The sequence below is a fragment of the Sus scrofa genome, chromosome 12, assembly GCF_000003025.6.
Source record: "Sus scrofa isolate TJ Tabasco breed Duroc chromosome 12, Sscrofa11.1, whole genome shotgun sequence".
NCBI lineage: Eukaryota > Metazoa > Chordata > Mammalia > Artiodactyla > Suidae > Sus > Sus scrofa.
In genome coordinates, this window is record NC_010454.4 from 11,613,066 (window position 1) to 11,636,622 (window position 23,557).

At 48.9% G+C, this 23,557-nt stretch overlaps 1 protein-coding gene across 4 annotated transcripts in view; it reads left to right on the forward strand.

Moving 5' to 3' along the window:
* The window catches only part of FAM20A (FAM20A, golgi associated secretory pathway pseudokinase), a 56,618-nt gene that overhangs the window by 6,597 nt on the left and 26,464 nt on the right, over nt 1-23,557 (forward strand). The window contains exon 1 of one of the 4 annotated variants that reach the window (XM_005656933.3): nt 18,007-19,171. The exons of the other annotated variants lie outside the window; for them this stretch is intronic. Coding sequence (XP_005656990.1) covers nt 19,167-19,171 — 5 coding nt within the window. The 5' untranslated portion in view covers nt 18,007-19,166. Of the gene's footprint in view, nt 1-18,006; nt 19,172-23,557 lie in introns of those variants that run through there. 4 annotated transcript variants of the gene reach the window in all.

Here is a 23,557-nt window from a genome sequence, read left to right on the forward strand (position 1 = left end):
AACCTTGCAAAGCCTGTGCTAAGCTGGATTTTTGACCTCTAGCTCCGGGAGCTCCTGGATGGGTGTTATTCAGAGCCACTAGGTTAGTGGTAGTCTGTTACACAGCATAGAAAACACATTCGGCACTGCTTTTTGCTTCATATTATAGAGAAAATGGGATGGGAGGTGGTTATAACTGGTCTTCTGAAGGCAGGCAGCTAGCAAACCTAGAATCCAAGCTCTCTAATCATCAGCTCCACCGTGGTGCATCGCATCCTTGGATGTCCACGGGTCCTTGCTTTTCCTCTTCTGAAAAGGCTCCGTCCACCACCTCCACCCACTCCGGTCCCTCCCTGACCAGATGTCTCCTCTCCGTGTCATTAGTTGTTAGGACTGTGCACTGTCCAGCTTCACGGCAGCTGAGATTCAGGTGAGCATGAATGGCTGCTTGCTCCCGGCATGAAGCGCCCTCAGTTGGCACATGGTCACACAAATACGCCGGTTTTGTAGTTTCCCAGAGGGGACAGCCAGAGCACATATCTGAGGAACAAATAATTGGGGACTGATGACATCAGGATTTGGGGGCTGTTAGTCAATGGCCTATTACCTACTGGGGGGGGAAGAAAGCCTTGAACAGAACCAACCTAAACTGTAAAGTCACCCCACTTATACCCCCCCCCATAGAAGTCTAAGGCAAAGCCAACCCGCCGAGACCTTCAGAAATTGGGATTTGGGATGTTCTTTCTATCGCAGTAGTGTAAATAAAATCAATTGCCAAAAAAATAAAAAAGCCCTGAAGAAAAGTTGAGAAGGTGTCATTTGCCAAGAAGAGAGAATTTCCTCAGCTTCCTGAGCTTTCTGAGAAAGAGCAGCCAAGAAGTCATGCATTAAAGAAAAGCAGGAAACCCAGAGAGAGCCTGACTTAGCCAAATCCCTGCCCACCCCTGGGTAGGTGCTGACCTGTGTTTTTCTTGTGATTATTCATTAAACTGGAGGCTGATGAGAGCCTGTGGATCCTGCTGAAGCAGGCTTTTGCATGGCTCAAAGCTGAGTGGGGATACCAGTTTAACAGCTGCTGCGTTAGTGGAGCAGAAGTTCCTAGGAAGAAAGAGCATCTGGGTACCTGTTATTCTAGGCAGGCACACACATATATGCCTAGTGAAAGCCATAGTATGGGGGGAAGAAAGGGTTTAGTGGTTTTTATGGCCTGTCACTTGGCAGGATGTCCTATGGTTGAAATGTGAAATCAGAACTGAGTTTGAGTGCCTTGGAGATGCCAGCATCCAGGACTTTCGATCCCTGGAGGCTGACCTTGGAAGCCAAGAACTGGAGACAGCCAGTGTAATTTGGCTTGAGCAAGAAGCAGAGTGAAGAACCAGAAAAAGGCCTATTTTATTAGATTCCTTAGTAACACAGATAACTTTGCAAAGTGGAATAGAAACGGGGACTAGAAAACAGTGGAAAGCTGTGGTTCCTAAGACGCCAAGAGCCTGTAATAAAATTCAGCAAAATATGGAGAGTAAAAGAGAAACTTAAGGAGTGGTTGGCACAGGGGCACAAGAGCTGAGACACTGGACCATAAAAACAAGGTGGCCTGGGAAGAGAGAAGGTTTTAGAAAACTTGGAAAAGGCAGATGGGTTAGAAAAGAGCTCTGCTGGCGGAAGAAAATCAGAGCTGTTCAGCCCTGGGAAGTCAAGTTCAGATCTCAGAAAACTTGCCTTCAACTGTCTACACCCGGGTCAAGCTCTGTAGGTTGTGGGTAAATAGTTTTGATGATGCTCCCCAAAACGGAGTCTGTACCAAGGGACAGACCGTCTCTCCTGGCCAATGCAAGTGTCCCACAGGGTCTCGGTTTCATCAGTTTTAAATGGGATTTTTATATTTCTGATCCATTTTCTTCAGTGGCTGAATAGTTACAAATCCTGCGGGGAAGGCGTATGTACTGACACTCACAGCTCGGCTCTTGTCTTTTCACGCTGAGTTAAAAATTCTGCACAACCAGCCATTGCTTCTTTATGCCTTCTGTGCTCCTCTGAGCACTGAAAGATATTAGAGAAAGTCAGATTGACCGGTCACAATTTCATAATCAAATTAAGATGCTTATCAACCACTGCTTCATTGCAGTTTTTTGTTTTTTGGATCTTACTGAGTTCAACTTCCCTTAAGTTTGATGCATACTTTGCATTCTGTGCATATATTTATTTTCATAGGAAAGAGTACATTATGTGTGCAAAGTGTTGCCAATGCTCTTTGGTCAGATACTTTGATTTCAGGGGACAGAAACCCAACTCCCATCAGCGCAAGCAGGAAAGGAAATGGAGAAAATCAAGGAACCAGAACCCAGTCATCTGTCTCTACTCTCCTTATGCTTAGTCTATCTGCCTGTCTTAATCCTTCCCGACAGCCCTGGGCCCAGAAGGAGAAAAGGGCTTCTCGGATTTCCCAAAAAGAAAGATTCTGCGTAAAGATGCGGATTGGTCAAGTCTGGGAATACAGCTAGACTGTACAGGGTTATGACTGGTCCAGTTTCGAGGCCCACGCCCACGCCTCAACCAATCACTGATGCTGGGGCGGGGCGGAGTCATTGGAAACTCTCCGTGGAACTCTTCATTCAAGCTACGTGGCTCCTGTTGGGAAGAGCAGTTCCCCCAAACCCGGCTGGGTGCCCAGACCTCAAGTGACCTAGAAGAGCTTCTGTGACCAGAGTGATGCTAGAAAGTTTCCCAATTTATGCCTGCTGCAGTCTAACTCCTGTAGTCCCTATTCTGGAGTTCTACTGTGGTTTTTTAAAAACAAGTTCATTCATAACAGTCTTAATATCGGTAGAACTTTTACACCAACCATTAAAATTCTGGCAAGAGGATAGGAATCTTTATTTGTTTGGGCTTTCTCTTAAATCGACCATGCTCTCTTCCTGGAGGCGGAAAGAGGAAATCAATGTGGGCCCATTAATGGGCTCCGGTCTCTTTCTCCTGTCAGCTCCACTGAGAGCCAAGATACCTGTGTGTTCACCCTCAAGGGAAGCACGTGCCTCCTTTAGGCTCACTTATGTTCTTCCTTTGGAAATGAAAAGGGTGAGTCTGTGGTCCCTGAAGACTCCTGCAGCGGTTTTCCAAGCCTCGCCCATCCTCAACCAGGACTGATTCTTCCAAGTCCGTCACAGTGAAACTATGGACAAGCATTCTTCAAGTGGGTGTCATGAGTGTCCACGGTTCCTGGAGGTGTTTCCCAGGCTCTGCAAATGATGAATTACATTCGGAAAGCAGATACTTTGAGGTGATTTTGACGCCATATGAGAAAACCGACACCTGGTTGGGTTTTGCGCTCGTGGGACATTGAGATTAATGTCAGTGATAACTTGTGTAGACAGATGGCTTCTCCTCCCATTTTTGTTTCATCGAGGAGTATCCTGAGATTGGAAGGTGAGCTGCTAAAGACTGTTTCCTGTCCCAACTACTTATGTATTTATCAGGACTGTTTATACTCTGCTTCCAAATTAATTCGCAGAAATTAATTGGGTACTGAAATAAGACTATTCCTGTCCTCTAATCCTCTTGATTTTAAGTGCTCGATCTCATAATCCTATTACCCCTCTTGTTCTTATTAACTTTTAAAAATAATTTTTCATATTTGACCATGTAGATTTGATTTTATAGCAATAAACTATTTTATACACTGGGGAGTCTGTGTAAGATTTCTATTGGAAAAATACTTGAAAACCACTGATTTATATACAGTGATAGAGTGGACTTCTTTTCTTCTTTTCTCAAAAATTGATGTGTCTAAAACCCAAGCTTCCTGCTCCCCTTGCCCCCGTTCTCAGTTATCACTAATGAGAGCAGTCTCTGCTCTCTGAGAACTATCCCCCCTCCATGGCTTGGCCAGTGCTTATGATCAGTTGAGCATTAGAGAGTTCCCATCATGGCGCAGCAGAAACAAATCCGACTGGGAACCTTGAGGTTGCAGGTTCGATCCCTGGCCTCACTCAGTGGGTTAAGGATCCGGCGTTGCCATGAGCTATGGTGTAGGTCGCAGACATGGCTCGGATCTGGTGTTGCTGTGGCTCTGGGGTAGGCTGGCGGCTACAGCTCTGATTAGACCCCTAGCCTGGGAACCTCCATATGCCGCGGAAGCGGCCCTAAAAGGACAAAAGACCAAAAAAAAAAAAAAAAAAAAAAAAGAGGGGGGGGGGAGAGAGCTCTTTTAGGCCCTATGGACTCTGCTTTGGTTTCCTAACAGGTCACTCTGAACCCTAGTGGTAAATGTTCATATGGTTAACACCATGGATATGCAGAGTCCTTTCAAGTTCCCGAAGCTCCCTTAAACAGTCTGTAATTAGTTCATTACTGAAAAAGTGTGGTCTTTACTGCCAGTAAGAGGTTGACCTGCATATTCCCATGGAAAGACGTCCAGTCGGTCTGTATTTTATTATAAAGCAGCAGCCCCTGGCATCCCCCCAGAGTGGTGAGGCTTCAGTTGTCCAGTGAACTCCATGTACAAACCCTGATGAAAAAAATTGTCAGGAGCCACAAGTGCTGCTTGTCATGAGACCCTCAGAGGCCAGACCTCTCAGATAACATGCCACTGAAATGGACAAGAACTCCCTGGGTGCCATATTCCATGGCCTCAAAGCAACACAGGGGAGGGAGTTCCTGTCGTGGCTCAGTGGTTAACGAATCCAACCAGGAACCATGGGGTTGCCGGTTCGATCCCTGGCCTTGCTCAGTGGGTTAAGGATCTGGCGTTGCCGTGAGCTATGGTGTAGGTCGCAGCCGTGGCTCAGATCCCGAGTTGCTGTGGCTGTGGTGTAGGCCGGCGGCTACAGCTCTGATTAGACCCTTAGCCTGGGAACTTCCATATGCTGTGGGAGCAGCCCTAGAAATGGCAAAAAGACAAAAAAAAAAAAAAAAAAAAAAAAAAAAAAAGCAACAGGCTCCAGGCTCCACACTTACGACAATCGTAATCATTCTGTGATTATATCATAATGCTGAGAAACTGAGATCTTTTAGTGTTATTTGCTATCAGAAAATTAAGTATTCCATCAAGGATGGCTTTTATACCACAGACTTTTCTGCCTCAGTGGCTTGGACTCCTTGTCAGAGAACCTTTTAGGAGCTGCAGGGCAACAGCTGGGTGCCTGAGACATCCCACTTCTAGAAAGCTGGAAGTCTATAGTCTTTAAGCCATCAGATCTCTGGGCATTTCCTGACCAGGTTCTGAAAAGGGAATTCAGTCACTGTGTTTGTTTCCTAGGGCTGCGGTGACAAATTGCCACTGCTTAAAGTCCCTGCTGGGGGCTCAAAGCAACGAAAATTTATTCTTTCAGGGCGCTGGAGGCTGAAATCAGAAATCGAGGTGTGGCAGAGGGCAGCACGCCCTCTAGAGGCTACACTGGAGAATGCATCCTGTGCCTCTTCAACTCGTAAGGGCTGTCAGCATCCCTTGGCTTATGGCTGCATCACTCTAGTCTCTGCCTCCTTAATCATGTCACCTCCTCTTTTGTCTTTGTGTGTCTCTGTCTTCTGCTCCCCTCCCTGTGTCTCTCTCCTATAAGGACACATGTCATTGGGTTTAGGACTCACCTGGATAATCCAAGACAATCTCGTCTCCAGATCCCTAGTTACCTCTGCACACACTCTTTTTCCGAATAAAGTCACATTCACAGGTTTTGGAGATTAGGTCACAGACATATCTTTTGGGGAAGCTCCATGCAGCCACTACACCACAGTCTCCTTACAAATACAAAGGCCATACAGTTGCCATTTTATTTTTTAATAGAAAGATTGTTTTGTCATTCCCATAAAAGATTAACATAAAAGATTTATTTAGGCGTTCCCTTCGTGGCTCAGTGGAAACGAATCCAACTAGGAACCATGAGGTTGCGGGTTCGATCCCTGGGCTCACTCAATGGGTTGAGGATCTGGCATTGCCTTGAGCTGTGGTGTAGGTCACAGACAAGGCTCGGATCTGGCGTTGCTGTGGCTGTGATGTTGGCTGGCAGCTACAGCTCCGATTAGACCCCTAGCCTGGGAACCTCCATATGCCGCATGTGTGGCCCTAAAAAAGGACAAAAGGCAAAAAAAAAAAAAAAAGATTTATTTATATAAAAGGAGTATTTTATCATTTACACAATAGCTTTTTTTTTCTCTCTGCTATAGCTTGGGATACATGAGGAATGACAGTGCATTTAGGATAAAACCCCTGGCAGTGCCTGCAGGGTGGCTTGTCAAGGTTGTCATTCAGGACAGAGAAATAGATCTGGTAATTAACTGAACTTGAGGTAGGAACAAAGGCTCTTTATGAAGGTCAGGGAGTCCAAAGGGATAGGTGAGTGAACCCAAGCTGCCGACTCTGTCCAGAGAGGAGCTGAAGGGCTGAGGGCAGGCTGGATTCTCCACAAGACAGTGCTTTGGGATCTGCTATGACAGGTGAGCTGACAGCTAATCAATACATCAGAACTGTATGTGACTGCAAGATATTGGGCTGGAAAAGTACTAAAATAGATTATAAGCTGATGCCCACCTTAGGTGAAAAGGACCATCAATAAAGCAAGCCTTGGGTGGCTAATCTGAGCATTGGCACTTACCAATGGCCCCTCGGGGTTAAACTCGTTGCAAAATGTACACCCCAGATGCCTGAGTGAGGTGGCGTTCCGTTCTGTTATTAGCTGTAGATCCACTGAGAGGTCTGGGGAGGTCGGCTGAAAATGATGAGCTTGGATTTATAGCAATTGATCTGCAGCCCTTCTTTCTGGCAGGGGCAGAGCTAGCGGTCTGTTTAGGCTTCATATAATTGGTTGACAGTAAAACCACTTTATCTGCATGGATGAAAAGTGCATCTTCCTCGCTTTCCTGGCAGGGGGCGCTGTGCCTACCTCACTCCCAAGTATTTACTCATTAAGGTATAAATAAACAAGAAGATGGGCCAGGACACTTGCCCCCTCCCCAGAGATGATCAGCAGACTCTTTCTTATCCTCCAGGTCAACTTGCAAAACTGCCCATACAGAGAAATCTTTCCTGTCCCTCAACCTAAAAGGGTCCCTCCTTTACCAGCTCTGCTTTATTTTCACCAGAGCCCTTGACATGACTTAATACTCTTTTATTGATCAATGTGCTTAGCGTATATCCTCCCTAGATTGAAAGCTTTTTAAGGAATGGAATGGATGTAGTCACACCCTGATCCTTAGAACGTGACACCAGTTGTCCTATCTGGGGAAAAAAAAATCTCTTTGCAGAATCTCTTTGTAATGAAGTTGAATCATGAGATGTGGGCAGTCAGGCTGGATTATCTGGGTGTGCCCTAAATCCTATGACAGGTGTCCTTATAAAAGAAAAGCAGAGTGAGATGAGACACAGACACAAAAGGAGGAGACGCTGTGACCCAGAAGGCAGAGACAGGAGGGATGTGGTCACAAGCCAAGGAATGCCAGCAGCCCCTGGAGCTGGAAGAAGCAAAGCATTCATTCTCCCATGGAGCCCCGCAGAAGGAGCACGGCCTTGCTGGCACCGTGATTTCCAACTGGTGGACTCCAGGACTCCAAAAATCAATTTCTGTACCGCCACCATGTTCAAGGTCATTTGTGAGGGCAGCTGTGGGAAACGAACAGGACGGATGCTAGTTTGCTTCTTTGGCAGTGTCACCCCAGTGTCCAAAATGGTGCTTGCTCTTAACAGGTGCTGAATAAGTGTTTGGTAACTGAATGACTAGAAGAGGACCTCAGAGGCTCTGTGGTTAGGCAGTTGTGGGTTTAAATCCTGAGTCTGCTCTGTAAGCATTGAGAGATCTGAGGCTCATTTCCTCCAGCCTCAGTTTCCTGCTCTGTAAAGTAGGTAGTAACGCCTACCCTAAGGGGTGCCAAGAGGGCAGAGTGAGGTTACAGGTGTCACATACGGAGCAGTGAGCCTGGCTCTACAGCCCTGGGTCCCCCGTAGGTCCAGGATCACTGGCTGGTTATTCTTTGATGTTCCGTATGGATTATTTGATACCCATCAATAGCCACTCTTATTCATTAATGTTTGATGCCTGCCTAGATGGAAGAGGAGGAGAAGGAAGCAGCATTCACGGTTCCCAGATGCCAGGGAGAAACACCCGTGCAGCCCCCAGCCTGCCTGGCCTAATTATACCCGCTGCTTCCAGAGAGAAAAGACACTATTGATCTCTGCACAGTCACTTCGACATCAAATACCTAGAGCGTGCAGACAGGGAGAAAAGCAGACCTGGGCCAGTCTCCAGTTAGACTCCCTATTTCAGAAATTACACACACACACACACACACACACACACACACACACACCCCTGAATTGACGGAAGCCTGCCTTCCCCTCCCCTCCCCCTTCCCCTCCCTCCCCCTCCCCTTCCCTTCCTCGCAAGCATTTATCAGCCAGTTAAACAGGCTGATCTCCGCTCCCGGAGACCCTTCCCCCTTGTGACCTTGCCTCTGGTGAGTGGGTGGCGTGGACCACGGCTGACCCTCTGGCTCAGCACCAAGCCTGCAGGAGGCGCCATCTCCTTGAATCCTCCGAACAACCCCATCCGAGAGGCCCTGCAATGACTACCCCGTCTTCGGATGAGCGCTGAGCTCAGACAAGCTCCGTTACACAGGACACTCGGTTGCAAAGGCAGAGGTTCAACCTTCCCGTTCACTTGGCCTCCTGTCTTAGATCGGGACCAGGAAACGAATCCGAGATGCGATTTGAGGGCTGGAAGCATAGTGGGCGGTGCTCTCAGAGTCCCAGCCCTTCAAGGCCCGAGGCCCGGGGACGGGACGGGCCAAGCAGAACTGCTTCCATCCCGCTGCTCTGGAGGGGTAGCCTGCTGTGGCCTTTCTGGAGAGGAAACTGTCCATAAGCCTCAAAAGCTTTTAAAATAGCCCAATCATCCTTATACACTGTAGACCTTTTTTTTTTAATTTTTATACTAAAAAAAAAATGTGTTTTTATAGTCAGAGGGTTAAAACATGATTGGTAGAATCTTTCACCCGTATTCTGATTTCAGGCTTGGGTTTAATCACAACTCTGCCACTTCTTAGCAGGGCGACCTTGGGCAGTTGCTTTGTGCTGCCTTTATCTGGCTCCCGCATCTTTAAAATAGAGGTTGCAGCAATAATACTTTATTTATAAGGAGTTTCTGTGAGGCGTTTCAATGAGTTAAAATTGCAACGTGCAGAATTCTCACTGTGGCTCAGGCAGTTAAGGACCCGACATGGTCTCTGTGAGGTTGCGGGTTCGATCCCTGGTCTCACTCAGTAGGTTAAGATCCAGTGTTGCTGCAAGGTGTGGTGTAGCTCGCAGATGTGCCTCAGAGGTGGTTTCGCTGTGACTGAGGTGTAGGCCTCAGGTGTAGCTCTGATTTGACCCCTATCCTGAGAACTTCCATATGCCGCGGGTGCACATGTAAAAAGAAAAAATTTGCAAAGTGCTTAAATCGTGCTTGGCGCGGTGTAAGTGCTATAGGTGAGCGTGAACTATTTTCCTTATTATTATTCAGACTGTAGAGCCTTTGGGGGGGGGTCACGTTCCTCTTCCGTCTGATTTCTGTTCACAGGGACCAAGGTCCACCTGGTTCCCACACCCCCTTTGCCTTCTGGTCCCCCTCGTGCCATCCACGCCAGCTCAAAAGCCCTTATCTCTGGGTAGGTCCTAGCTGCTGAGCCAGAGCTGTGACTCAGAGGTCAGGATGGGCTTGGGGACCCAGTTAACCCCAGAGGGAAAAGGAGTGGTCTGTTGCGACACAGCTCCCGAGGAGGAGGAGGAAGTGATCGTATTTCAAATGGAAAGGAAGAGGTTTGTGTCGGGAAATCAGCCCATTTGGCAAAAATCTCCCTGAAACCTTGGTACAGTTATTACTTTCCCAACGGGAAACAGATAAGCAGGTTCTGTGTTTCCATCTCCACCCACCACTGCCATCCTGATTTTTAAGGAGTTTCCACCACCTTTCTAAATAAGTCCTTGACAAAGCCTCACGTTCTCTGCAGCCCCTGGGGAAGAGCAGAAAAGGCTGAGATCAGAAGCCCTGGCTCTTAGCTTCTGCTTTTCCCCTTACCTGGTGTTACTTCCACCAAGTAGACCTTCATTTCCTCCTTGGGGAACTGGAAGGATGATCTGGCCACCAGGTTGGAGGGGGCTAGAGTAAGACAATACAGGGAAAGGGACCCCTCCAAATACATTTGTGATGCAAATAGGAAGAGTAGTAGGTAGAGAGAGCTGTTGTGGCTCCGTGGGTTAAGAACGCGACATAGTGTGCATGAGGATGCGGGTTCAATCCCTGGCCCTGCTCAATGGGTTAGTGATCCCTCGTTGCCGCACACTTCAGCGTAGATTGCAGATGCATCTCAGATCCGGTGTTGCTGTGGCTGTGGTGTAGCTGCAGCTCCAATTCAACCCCTAGTCTGGGAATTTCCATATGCCGCAGGTGTTGCCCTAAAAAGAAAACAAAGAGTGGAGTTCCCATCGTGGCGCAGTGGTTAACGAATCCGACTGGGAACCATGAGGTTGCGGGTTCGGTCCCTGCCCTTGCTCAGTGGGTTAATGATCCGGCGTTGCCGTGAGCTGTGGTGTAGGTTGCAGACGCGGCTCGGATCCCACGTTGCTGTGGCTCTGGCGTAGGCCAGTAGCTACAGCTCCGATTGGACCCCTAGCCTGGGAACCTCCATATGCCTCGGGAGCGGCCCAAGAAATGGCAAAAAGACAAAAAAAAAAAGAAAAAAGAAAACAAAGAGTATGAAATAAAAAGATGCATCCTAAGTTAAATAAGTGCTACAAGGCTATGGCAGAGGCCCCAAAATCCATGTGTTCCCCCAGGGTGTCCCAGCCCCCTGGCAGTTAGGTGGGACCATGTGCCTAGTTCTAGCCCATGAGATGTGCGTTAAAATCATCTACATCAGAGTTCCTATCATGGTGCAGGGGAAACAAATTTGGTTAGGAACCATGAGGTTGCAGGTTCAATCCCTGGCTTCACTCAGTGGGTTAAGGATCTGGCATTGCTGTGAGCTGTGGTGTGGGTTGCAGACATGGCTCGGATCTGGCACTGCCGTGGCTGTGGTGTAGGCCCACAGCTGTAGCTCTGATTAGACCCCTAGCCTGGGAACCTCCATATACTGCAGGCGAGGCCCTAAAAAAAGTAAATAAATAAATAAATAAATAAATAAAATAAAATCATCTACATCACTTCCCAGCCAGAGCATTCAAGAACCAGCACTTAACCCTCAAGTTCCCGCCTTTTCTAGCCCTGCTGACTCTGAAGGCCCCATCCTGGGATCTTGATGTGTCTATCAAGCTGATTCCTGAGTCACTCTGTGGAGCAGAATCCCTGCTGACCTTCATTAGACAAGTAGCATGAGTGAGAAATAAACCTTTCCTATGTTAAACCACCAAGATGGCAGGACCAAAATTGTTACTCTTCAGAACCTGATTCTGCTCTCCATGTTCAAGGGTAAAAAAGGATTTATTTCTCTCTCTAAAATCACAGCAAATGGGACTCTAAGCCCCCCTTCCTACTAGGTTGGTTGGAAATTCAAGCTCAGTTATCACTGGAATTCCTTTCCCCAAGTCCCCTAGTGTTGGGGCATGTTCTCAGGGTCTTAGGTAATGGAACATTTAGGGAAGACTCTCCAGGCCAGCTGGTCTCATGCTGGAGGGTGGCAGTGTTGCTTCTAGGCCAAGCTCAAGCACAGCATTATTTTCTGAGATGGGTTTCTGGTGCCTAAAATGCACCTTCCCAGGCGTGCATGCATTCCTCAAAATCTATGCTTCTGTCGGCACCTCCCACTCTCTGGCCCACCTCCATCCCTTTCTTGCCTATCTCTTCCCCAAGTTTAGGCTTTACAAAAAACAAAAAAGAATTTAAACCAGAGGAGGAAGGGGGAAGCCTGTCTCAACTTCTACGTGGTGCTGAATCACAAACATTCTCTAAGACGAGGAAACACAAGGTCTGGCCACCTTGGGTAAAATTCCACAAGAACAAAAAACACATTAATATCTCAATAAATTATCCTTCCCCACGGGTGACTTCTCATGCTGAGGAGGAAAAGAGGCCAAACTCTGCAGTTATCCTCTCAGTGTGTAAATCAGATGGAAAAAATCGTATCATGCAAATTAGAACTGGTGCACAGGCCAAGGGCTTGAAAGAATTTAATCTGTGGGGAAGCCACAAGGAAACTTGTCTATGAACCATGAAAATATGTGCCCCAGCCTAAACGCCCTGCAGTCAGCCCCTTGTCCTTCAGATGCCCATGTCTGTGTGACAGGGAGCAAGGCGAGGCTCAAACACTTTTTTTTTGGGGGGGGCGTCTTTTTGCCTTTCCTAGGGCCTCTCCCGCAGCATATGGAGGTTCCCAGGCTAGGGGTCGAATCAGAGCTGCAGCCACCAGCCTACACCAGAGCCGCAGTAACGTGGGATCCGAGCTGTGTCTGCAACCTACACCACCGCTCATGGCAACACCAGATCCTTAACCCACTGAGCAAGGCCAGGGATCGAACCTGCAACCTCATGGTTCCTAGTCAGATTCGTTAACCACTGAGCTACGACGGGAACTCCAAGGCTCAAACACTTTTGAAGAAGAGCATATTCTGGTCACCCTTAGATTATGAAAGGATGCAGTGTCTGGATTTGTCAGACTCCTCCTTTTTCTTAGTCCACTCTGAGTCCTGTCTTTAGACCGAATTTCTGTTTTCTGTGCTCAGGACAATGGTGGAGGAGAAAGAGGACCCATAACCATCCAATGTCACTGCCATTTGTTAACCGTGTGTGTGAGAAACATATTTATTTACTTTAGAGTGTATAGTTGGAGGATGAAAAGAGCCCAAGCTATGACATTTCGGCGGTTCAATATTGCATCTTTCGCAAGTAAAGCGTGTGTTGGTATTTTATCAACGTGCTCGTTAGGTTGGTCTAAGCCCGACAGCTAAATCACTGCTGACTCCCATTTTTCGTTAAACAATTAAATAACGTTTAAAGTTTTTGCTGTGCAGAAGACATAGGAGGAGTGTAGGAGACCCTGAGGAAGGCTTTTATGCTGTCTATGGAAAGTATTAAATTGTCCAGAGTCCAGAATCCATCAGAGCAATTTTCAGGTCATTATCAGAGGATTAAGTGCTTTATTTGCTCATGATTCTGTGGCTCCGGCCCAGGGTTTCTCAGCCTCAGCACTCCTGGCATTTGGGGCAGATAATTTTCTGTTGTGCTAACTCAACAGAAAACTAAATAAAATAGTATTCAATGACGCCATACATTATAGAATGTTTAGCAGCATCCCTAAGGACTTCCCCAACCAACCATGATGCAAAAATGTCTAAATATGGCCAACCCTGAGAGGTGAAATTGCCTTTAGTTGGGAATCTCCGGTCTACACCGTGGAGGCGGTATTCTTTGGAAAAATATAGCTCCCGGCTCTGGGACCTCAGCCCTGGGAGTCATCACATCATGGTGAAATTGAGGTGAAGTGTTAACATTTAATGTTTCCCAAAATGTGTTAGGAATAAGCCAGAAGAGGTCATCGTGTGCTATGTAAAGAAAGGGTTTAGGAAGTGCCCTCTGAACGGAAGGCCTGACTGCAGGACTTCTCAGAGCCTTTACTGTCTTTATGGAACTGTGACTCTCCCAGAAAAGTTAGAGTTTGCAGCTCTTTCTGATTTCAATTTGCGTGGAGCAGGTGAGGTTTGTCAGTCTTTTGGGTGCTAAGCTCTGTGCCCCGGACCAAATCTGGGAAACTCAGCCCCACCAGGAGGTATCTGCTAGTTCCCTATCTCGACCCAGAGGTCCCTTAAACCAGGGATTGCTCCTCCCATCTTCCCCAGGGAGTCCAAGCTACTCTCATCTTCGGCAATAGGTCTGGAAATCATTGCCAGAGTAGAGATGCAGGTTTCTCACTGAGGTCATAGTCCCAGCTCTGGGAATGTCCCTCTTGGTGCCATAGGCATCTGTCTCACTCTGTTAGGTCATCTAGAATCAGTAAGGTCTATTTAAAGTAGCAAAGACATGGAGACAACCCATGTCTCCATCAACGTATGAGGGAATAAAGAAGATGTGGTATAGATATAGAATGGAATACTACTCAGCCATTAAAAAGAATGACATTTTGCAGCAACATGGATGGGCTTGGAGGGCATTATGCCAAGTGAAAAAAAGTCAGACAAAGAAAGACAAATACCTTATGATACTGCTTATATGTGGAATCTAAAAAATGCAACAGGGAGTTCCCACTGTGGAAATGAATCTGACTAGCATCCATGAGGACGCAGGTTCGATCCCTGGCCTCACTCAGTGGGTTAAGGATCCAGCATTGCCGTGAGCTGTGGTGTAGGTCAAAGATGTGGCTCAGATCTGGCATTGCTGTGGCTGTCATATAGATCAGCAGCTGTAGCTCTGACTCAACCCCTAGCCTGGGAACTTCCATATGCTGCAGGTGTGGCCCTAAAAAAAAAAAAATTTTAAAAAGGAGTCCCCATTGTGGCTCAGCAGTTTAAGGACCCGACATTGTCTCTGTGAGGATGCAGGTTAGATCCCTGGCCTGGCTCAGGCCGTACAATAAATAAATAGAAAAAGCGAGAACAAAATCAACAAGGGCTGAGCAAAATGGGCAAATCTGGCCACTTTGTTAAGACCAAGAAGAAAAAAAAAAAAAGAAAGGTCACCTTTTGGGTCGTAAGGACCTAGGATTCCTCATTTTTAGCTCGGGTTTCTGTGTCAGTTAAGTCAGTCCCCAGCTACCCCTAATTAACGTCTTCCGTGAGACCGTCCCCAAGTGTCCCTCGATGCTTGCCCCATCCAGATGGAGCTCCTGCTTGCATCTCGTGCCTGTGGGTCCCAGGGGAGGAGCCTGGGGGGTCAGAGGGGAGCCTGGGCTCAGCGCTTCCTTGTGAGCCGTCAGAGGGCAGTGCATGGACCACAGGGTGAAAGGCACAGAAGGTGAGGATGAGGCGCTTGACCTCAGAGGCCAGTTGGCCAGGTTCACACAGCGGCTCTGCAGCTGCCGCTCGCCAGCCAGGTGACCTTGAGCTAGCTCAAGCAGTTCCCCAACTCCCGCAGGCAGTCTCCTCATCTGTAAGACAAGGCCAACCGCGTTCCTGCCTCACAGGTTGCATGTAAAGGGCTGTGAGCCAGTGCGTGTGGCATGTGTACAGGAGGTGCTGGCAGGAGCCTGTGTCCGTGGGAGGACTCCAAGCGAGAGCACGTGGCAGGCAAAGCCAGAGATGGGTGAGGAGCCGGCCGGACAGCCGGAGAGGAGGCGCTGGCCGAGCTCCCAATTGCCACCTGTCACTGGAGTTCCCATGTGTTCATAGCAGCTTGTTTTACCGGCCAGCCAGGTCCATTGAAAGGGTTCAGTAGGCAGCATTCCAGAACTTGGGATGGGATGGAGACGCCTGTCAGCTCCCCCAGGGACAGCTCCTGGGAGGAGAAGTTGGTTCCTTGGGGCGCGGCCCTTGGACTTGGTCTCAGGAGCAGCTGTGGTTCATCAGCTCCATCAGCGGCTTGGCTGCAGTGGCTGCTTGGACTTGCTTCCTAGCGCTGCTGTCACAGATCCCCACGCACTGGGTGGCTTGTCCCAACAGAAGTCTATTCCCTTACATTTTGGGAGGGCAGAAGTCCGAAATCCACGTGGAGGCTCTAGGGGAAAATTCGTTCCTTGCTTCCTCCAGCCTCTGGTGGCTCCAGGCCACTCTGCTCCAGTGTCAAACTCTGGGCCACACTGCCTGCTCCCCTGCTCTCTGTCTCCCACCCCGAGGGTCTGTCTTCTGAGAATATTTGGGATGACATTGGGGGCCCACCCAGATAAAGCAGGGTCATCACCCCATCCCCAATCGCTAACCTAATCATCCCCGCAAGTCCCTTTGGTCAGAGGAGGGAACATTCACAGGTCCCAGGATTAGGATATGCGTGTCCTAGCCATCACCCAGCCTGCCCCAGGGCCATCCCAGGGAACCCAGCCGTGAGCGCTTGTCTCATCCTAGCGGGCAGAGCTCAGAGAAGCGGGAAGTGATGCATCAGCGCAAATAATCCTTCCCAGCCCTCTGTCCCTCCCCACCTGCCTGAGGCCTGGAGCCCCCGATATAAAAGGAATCTCAGAGGTCATAGTGATAACTCACTAAGCAACTATTAATTCATCCTCACTAAGACTCCCATAAGGCAGTACATTTATTATCCCTATTTTTCAGAGGCACAGAGAGGTCAAATAACCTGCCCTAGGTCACACAGCTGTGGGTGGCAGAGCCAGGACTGTGCGCGAGAGACCTGCCTCTCTTACCCTCCCGTCTCTCAGGTGGGTCACTAATGGTGACTCTGATTTACAGAGACAGCGCCATTGTCACCTGTCACCTACCCCTAACCATCAAGCTGTAGCCCGAAATCCAACGAAAGCGGATATTCCTTCAGGGCTGAAGGCCAGACTCCCAGGGGTGCATGCATTTCTGTCCCGGGAAGTGAGATGAGGAGGTGAGGAGGGACTGGGGACCCCCTTGGGGTCTGAGAGGTGACTGGCAGACCCGGCTTCTAGTGTCCGGGATCTCCCCTGGACCTCCAGGCACAGAGAGAAACAGATGGGGAGGCAGAGGAAGAGACAGGGATGAAACGGGGGCTGTGTGCTTGGAGCACGTAGGATGGCGCAGCGGGCAGACATCTGTTGGCACCCTGTGCCTGTTTATAAAAAGCCACAGGATTTTGATGGCGAGCCCCCAGGTCTGCTGAGTGTATTTGAGGAGAGTGGGCTGTTCTAGGTAATTCAGTAGTGAGAACCTGCAGCCTGAAGGGACCCAAAGCTCTCAGAAATAAAGTCCATTCACGTGGGAACCAGAAAAACCAGGTCCCTTCTTGGCCTCAGTCCCTCCAGCCAGTACTGCTGTTCTGAGTTATCCTCAGGTGCCGGCTGGGAGAATCCAGAAGGTCCTCTACCAAGGAGACCATGTGTGTGGTTGCCAAGGGGGAGGGGGCTGGGAGAGGGATAGGGTGGGAGGTGGGGGCTAGCAGACGTAAGCTGTTATATATGGGATGATAAACAAGGCCTACTGTATAGCACAGGGAACTATATTCAATGTCTGATGATAAACCATAATGGAAAAGAATATTTTTAAAAGACTGTGTGTGTATGTATATATATGTATAACAGAATCACTCTACTGTACCGCAGAAATGAACACAACTGTAAATCAACTCATTTCAATTTAAAAAATAAATTAATTTTTTAGAAAGGTGGTCCTTTAGATAAAGCCCCTGGCTTCCCTAAAATAATGTGCCTGACAGTGAGGTTCATACCAGGTACCCAGGCAATAGTTCCGGGTTGTGAATTGCATGATTGCTTTTCAGAGGTGGCTTTCCCACGAAGCTGACAAAGCTTCAGCCCAGGGCTTCTTGCTTCCTCTGTGGGTGCTGGAAGCTGAAGAATGAGGTGGGCTTGGGGTGGGGAGCCAGCTAAGAGGGGAGGCAGGTGGCAATCCAGGTGTATTTCTAGGTTGAAGTATGAAATCTCAGGGGAAAAAGCTATCTGGATCTTCAAGGCACTAGGAATTTGTTGGTAGCTTTTCTCATTCCAAAGTAATAGTCCTTCTCGTGCCTAATTTTGTACTCAGTTTTGTACTTTTTTCTTAGAAATGGTCTTCCAAATTGTATAGGGGACAGGTCCCACTAAGCCTGGATCCTTCTTGCTCACAGGAGACATGGGACAAGACAAAGGAGGATTTTTTCCAAACTCATCCCCACCGGGATCCAAACGACTCAGGAAAAAGTTCTTTCTAAGACCAGTGTCAAGGATAAGAATATCGAAGCAGACATATGCATCAAGCAGATGCACAGATTTAGTTCCAAAGCCAAGTCCCTTAGGGACTCGCTGTAATGCTTTTGTAATTTTCTTTATGGCAGAGTGCTTTTGGAAATTCATAAAGTGAGTAAGATGATAAATAAGTAAATAGGTAACCTTATGAGTACCATTCTAACGGAGATAGAATTCTAGTGCAATTCCCGTGCTCAAGAGATTTCCCCCCCCCACCCCCGCCCCGCCGCCAAGTTTTGATACTGGTTGGTGTTTTGGCGTCTGATGGAGTTTTTGCAGAAGGAGAAGTGTGCAGGCATCTAAGGATCAGTTATTTATAGCACATTTACTGCATGGAGAGCACTTTGTCAAATGCTGAGGAAGATGCCAAAGAAATCTTAGGCAGGTTTTTAAGAAATGTAGAGCTTCGTTGGGAAGAAAACACGGGGCTATGAAATCTTTCACTGTTGCTCCATCTCTCTCCCGATGCTCGAGCGCAATGACCACTAAACTAGTTTCCAACAGAGAACTGTGTCTGCGTGCCTGACAGCCCTATTCCCAGCTCCCTCCAACTGTTCAGGACCCCAGGGGCAGGTGGCCAGGGCACCATGAACCTCCGCAGATCATCCATCCTAAGCCAGGTGGTGGGGTCCAGGGTGCCCCATCATACCTCCCCATCTGGCGCAGCATCTCCTAGAAATGCCCAGGAATGAACAGCTCCAGAAAATGAGCAGGGGGTCAACCAATTAGACACTAATGAATGGATTATCACCAAATTCCTTCCCAAGGGACCTCGGGGTGAGCTCTTACAGCAGAGAGCATGCCGTTTCTCCTGACAGCTTCATAACCAGTGACTGTAGCAAAATACAAATTTGAAGGCATGCTGTTTAAATAGCTATGCTCAAGAGGGCTTGGCATCCTCGCTTTTGGCAGAGAACTGGTGTCCAGATGCCAAAGAGACTAGTTATTTCAGCCGAAAGGACGGAAGTTAATTCCCCAGCATCAGTCCAGTCTGTGCTGACACAGGAGAACTGGGAAATTTAAGAGATGATACAGTTAGAAATCAGGAAGGACGGCAGGCAGGATTTCTAGAAACTTCAGCGTGATAGCAAACATACGCTATGCAAAAAGCACGCCCGTCAACTCCTCTTGAGTGAGCCTGAAATTCCCATTAAGTGTCTTTCCAGAAAAAGACAGAGAAGTTCTTACAGAGCTGCGCCCTCACTGTGGGTGAGATAAGGAACACATTCATTCACGCCACAAAGATTTATTGAGTCTCTGTTACTTATGGCAAGAACAATAGAAGAAATAGCACAATAGAAGAAATAGAAGGAGTGAGAGAGATGAGTGTTTTCAGTTGGAGAATTGGAAAGGCTTCAGAGAAGACGGTCCCTGAGAGTCTGGCCCTGAAGATGGAGACGTAAAAGACCTGCCAAAGGAAGACGAGCATGAGGTAGGGAGGAGAGGCTGGGAGCTTAGGAAGGAGGGTTCTGGTGGGAAAAGGCTAGAAAGCGTCAGAAGGCTCTAGGAGTAGGAGATGCTAGAGTCAGGAGTTTGGAGCAGATTCCACGGGCAGCGAGGACAGAGCGGAGGATTTTGCAGGAGGAAGACATATGCTTGGAGCTGTGCTTTCGAGATACTTTTGGCAGGGATCAGGGCCCAGAGTGGAGAGGGGGCCGAATGAATGTGAATACCACTTGTGAACCTCCATTAAGAGATTATTCTGGGCTCCAGGTCAGGGGTGAGGGGTAAGTGGGCACAGGCAGCAAGAGGGAAAAAAAAAAAAGGAAAATTTTAGAGGTTGTGGAGGTGAAACGACAGGTTTTAAAAAGGCTTTGGAGGGTGCAGGAGTCAAAGAGATTTGCATTTTGCAGCCGGGTAACCTTGGAGTGAACAGTTTGCTCCTTAGTTTTGGAGAAGAGTTGATGCAGGCCTCGAGGTCCCCTCCTGAGACAGCCCCGGCCTCTCCACTTTTGGCCCCCGGGGAGTACTAGTGGGTGATATTTGCATGGCCTGGGGCCAAAATTCTCCCCCAAGGGCCTGACCCACAAGAACGCTGTAAATAGAATGGTGGCATCTACACCTTGTAACCAAGTGAGAGGAGGGGGTCAGTCCTGTCACTTCTGTTTCCACCAGACAAGTGGAAGAGCGGTGTGGAGGCCGTTTTTCGGACTCAAAGCCCCGGGGTCAGTGACTAGGGGCGTGGGGGCCCCCTCACGCCTCTGCGAGCCTCCCTCATCCTCCCTGGACCCTCTGAGTCACAGCTGGCTCCCCTCCCCGCCAGCTGTGTTCACAGCACCTGTCTCATTAGCGCCGCGCCCCAGGGGCTCCGCCCTCAGGATCCCAGGAGGGACCGGGGACGCTGGGGTCCAGTCCACATCCTGCACACGCCCCAGAAGAAGACCCCACTTATCCCGCTGGGAGCAGCTGAGGTGCCCAGCTCCAGGCTTCCCACCCCTCCCCGACGCCAGCAGATGCGCCCCCCGCTCCATGTCCCAAGACCTACCTGAACCTTCAAAAGATGGAGAAAGCATTTTTCCCCAGTGCCTCAAAGATAACGTGACTACCGCTTACTGAGTACCCGGCGAGGCTGAAGACAAGCTTTGGCATGATCCCCAGGTCCCTTGGCTGATGCGCCACCTCGCAGACGTGCCCAGGCGGGAGAAGGACAGCGTCCAGGGCAGCGGTATGACCTGGGTGTCGCTCTCCTGCTGACGCGGTGTCCTGAGGGATTTTGCTCTGCCTTGCAGAGCTGGTGGTTTTTGAGCACTTATTATCTAGCGGACCGCTAGTCTTTATCAGCAGTGATAATATTTAAAAGTAGCACCTACTCTGCTGTTGGAAGTTTCTATACGTAATTTTTTTTTTTTAATTGCAGTATAGGGAGTTCCCGTCATGGTGCAGTGGTTAATGAATCCGACTAGGAACCATGAGGTTGCAGGTTCGATCCCTGGCCTTGCTCAGTGGGTTAACGATCCAGCGTTGCCGTGAGCTGTGGTATAGGTCGCAGATGTGGCTCGGATCCCTGCGTTGCTGTGGCTCTGGCAGAGGCTAGCAGCTACAGCTCTGATTAGACCCCTAGCCTGAGAACCTCCATATACCGCAGGAGCAGCCCAAGAAATGGCAAAAAGACAAAAAAAAAAAAAAAAATTAAAAAAAATAATTGCAGTATAGTTGCTTTACAATATTGTGTCAATTTCTGCTGTACGGCAAAGTGGTTCAGTTATACATACATATATACATATACACATACATTCTTTTTAAATATTCTTTTCCATTATGGTTTGTCATAGGACATGGAATATGCATAGGACACTGCACATATGTGCTACGCAGTAAGATCTTCTTGGTCGCCCCTCTGTGTATTAGAACTTATAGCAACTACCCCCAGCCTTCCATTCGATCCCTCCCCACGGCAACCACCAAACACTTAAATTCTTCAGACATAGAGTAAGGTAGGCGTCAGTATCCCCATTTTCTGCAGTTCATTAACCAAGACTCAGGAGGCTTGAACTACTTTTTTAAGGCCATGGTGTCCTCAGTCTTTTCATTTGCCAGTTGGAGATTTGGAGGATACGTACCTCATGGGGTGGTTGTAGGTTCACCTGAGATACCGTGTGTGTGTGGCCATGGCACCTAGCCCGGTTCTCAAGGTCATCCCGCTGGTACCGAGGCAGGACCGGGTCTCTGTGACACAGAACTCTGTTTTCCTATGACTGCCCTCCCAGTTCGTTTTTGCTCAGCTTCAGCATGTCTGTTAACGTCTGCCTTCGTTGGCATGCTCGCCTCAGCCCTGTAAGGGATGGAGCTTTGTCCTTGCCATCCGTGTCACCCAAACCAGGCCTTGCGGTTTGCTTTCGTGCTGTTTATTCTCTATGTGGGAGAGTCAAGGAAATGTTTGTGCTGGAGGTGGGGGCATTCGAGGTGGTCCTTGTAGGCGTTCTCCAGGTGAAGACGCCCCTGCAATGGACTGAGGTCTTGCAGGCATGCCAAGGAAGAGATTTAGGGTGGGTTAAAAAAAAAATACAAAAAAACTTTCCTTTAGTCTGGCAATAAACAAAGGCTTAATTAGCCATTGCATGATCATGAAGATTATTGAGAAAGGCCCTATCACGTTGGCTCTCATAGAGGATGAGATTGGGTTTTTATGTCCCTGGTAATGGTGGACATGGGGAGCCGGCTTCACGGTCCTGCTTGGAGTTGGATGAGATGGTCCAGCTCCCTCCGCCCATGGTGTGCGTGGCTGTGCAGAGGGGGAGCTGACACCCTCACCCCAAACCAGCGCAGGCATGCGACCCATCAGGCGTGAGATCTTTCAAAGCACATGTGATGGAAACCCACCCAAACCCGCTGCAGGAAGCGGACCTGTTGCGTTCAGGGAACGGGAATGTGCCAGCCTGATGGCTGCATCCAGTACTCAGACGATGCCATGCGACCGCCTTGTACCCGCTGGTCTTGTCGCTCATCTTTCGGTTCTGTTTCCTCAGCGGTGACCATGTCAGGCAGGCTTTCTGGCCACCGGTGGCTCTTCCCTACTGTCTCCCAAAAGCTGAGAATCGCAGAGAAAGAGCCCTTCTCCAGCAGCCCCTGCAAAGTCTTCAGTCCTTCTTAAACTGGCACCGCTGGGGTCGCTTGTACACGCCCGAATTCACCCCAGAGGCCAAGACAACGGCCCATTCTGATGGGAAACTGTCCCGAAGAACAAGGAGGGTTTGTTCGCCAGGTCAAGGGGGGCTGGAAAAAAAAGTGACCAAGAGGGGCATGAGATGGGGAGAGAAGGGGAGGCGTGAGGGAGGAATATGCAAAAGGCAGATTGTGACCCTGGCTCTGGCCAGCTGACCAGAGAGCCACGTGTCCCACCTAACAGTAAATGCGAACATTTTAAAGAGCAATCCATCCTCTTGCTGAAGTTACACTCCATTTGCCACATCTGTTTTTCTGTTCGGGTGCTGCAGCCCTGACTGTTGTTGTAGCTGGAACCCATCAGCCATCAGCTCCACTTCAGAAAACGCCACCTCTTGCCCAGCCCTGCTTCCAAACCCAGCCCAGCCAGAATAATTGTCTCTCTTTCCCCTCACTTCTTGTCTGTGCTGCTCTAGTTCGAGGTGATAAACCCAGCTCAGCACTTTGCAACCTTCCCATCAGACTCCCAAGAGAGTCGAACAGTCCCGGATGTTAGCCTCAGTGTGGCCTTGGGAACTAGACAGGCCCGCCTAGCTCTTCAAATAAAAATATATGTTGGGGGAGTTCCCTGGTGGTGCAGTGGGTAAAGGATCTGGCATTGTCGCTGCAGCAGCTGCAGTCACTGCTACAGTGTGGATTCGATCCCTGGCCTGGGAACTTCCATGTGCCTCAGGCATGGCCCCCAAAATTAATTCATTCAGTTCAATTAAAATAAACGTTCATAAAGTAAGGGGAAGGAGGCAGGAGGCCTGCAGACCTGGTAAACTGCTAGGGCTGAAGCAGTTTAACATGAGACACTTCATATGATGACCCCAATAGTTCAAGTCTTCCCCACCCCCAGTGGGAGGGCTGCCTGCCCAGAACCCTGACCTGGGGCAGGTCCTTGCCATTTTTCTCTCTTCTGCTCTCAGAGAACAGTCTTCAAATACTCGTGTTCTCTTGCCCTGCCTTTTCTCCCCTGTGCCTATGCCCTTCCCCAGAGCAAAGTGGGTAGGGAGGGTGCCTTCATATTATCCTGCATCGACCCAGATCACATCTGCATTTGCACCGGGCCAAGAACACCAATTGGCCGCTATTTTGTTGCTGTTGCTATTGTTTTCCCAACTTTATTGATGTATAAGGGACACAAACTGTGTGTATGGAAGACACACAAAAT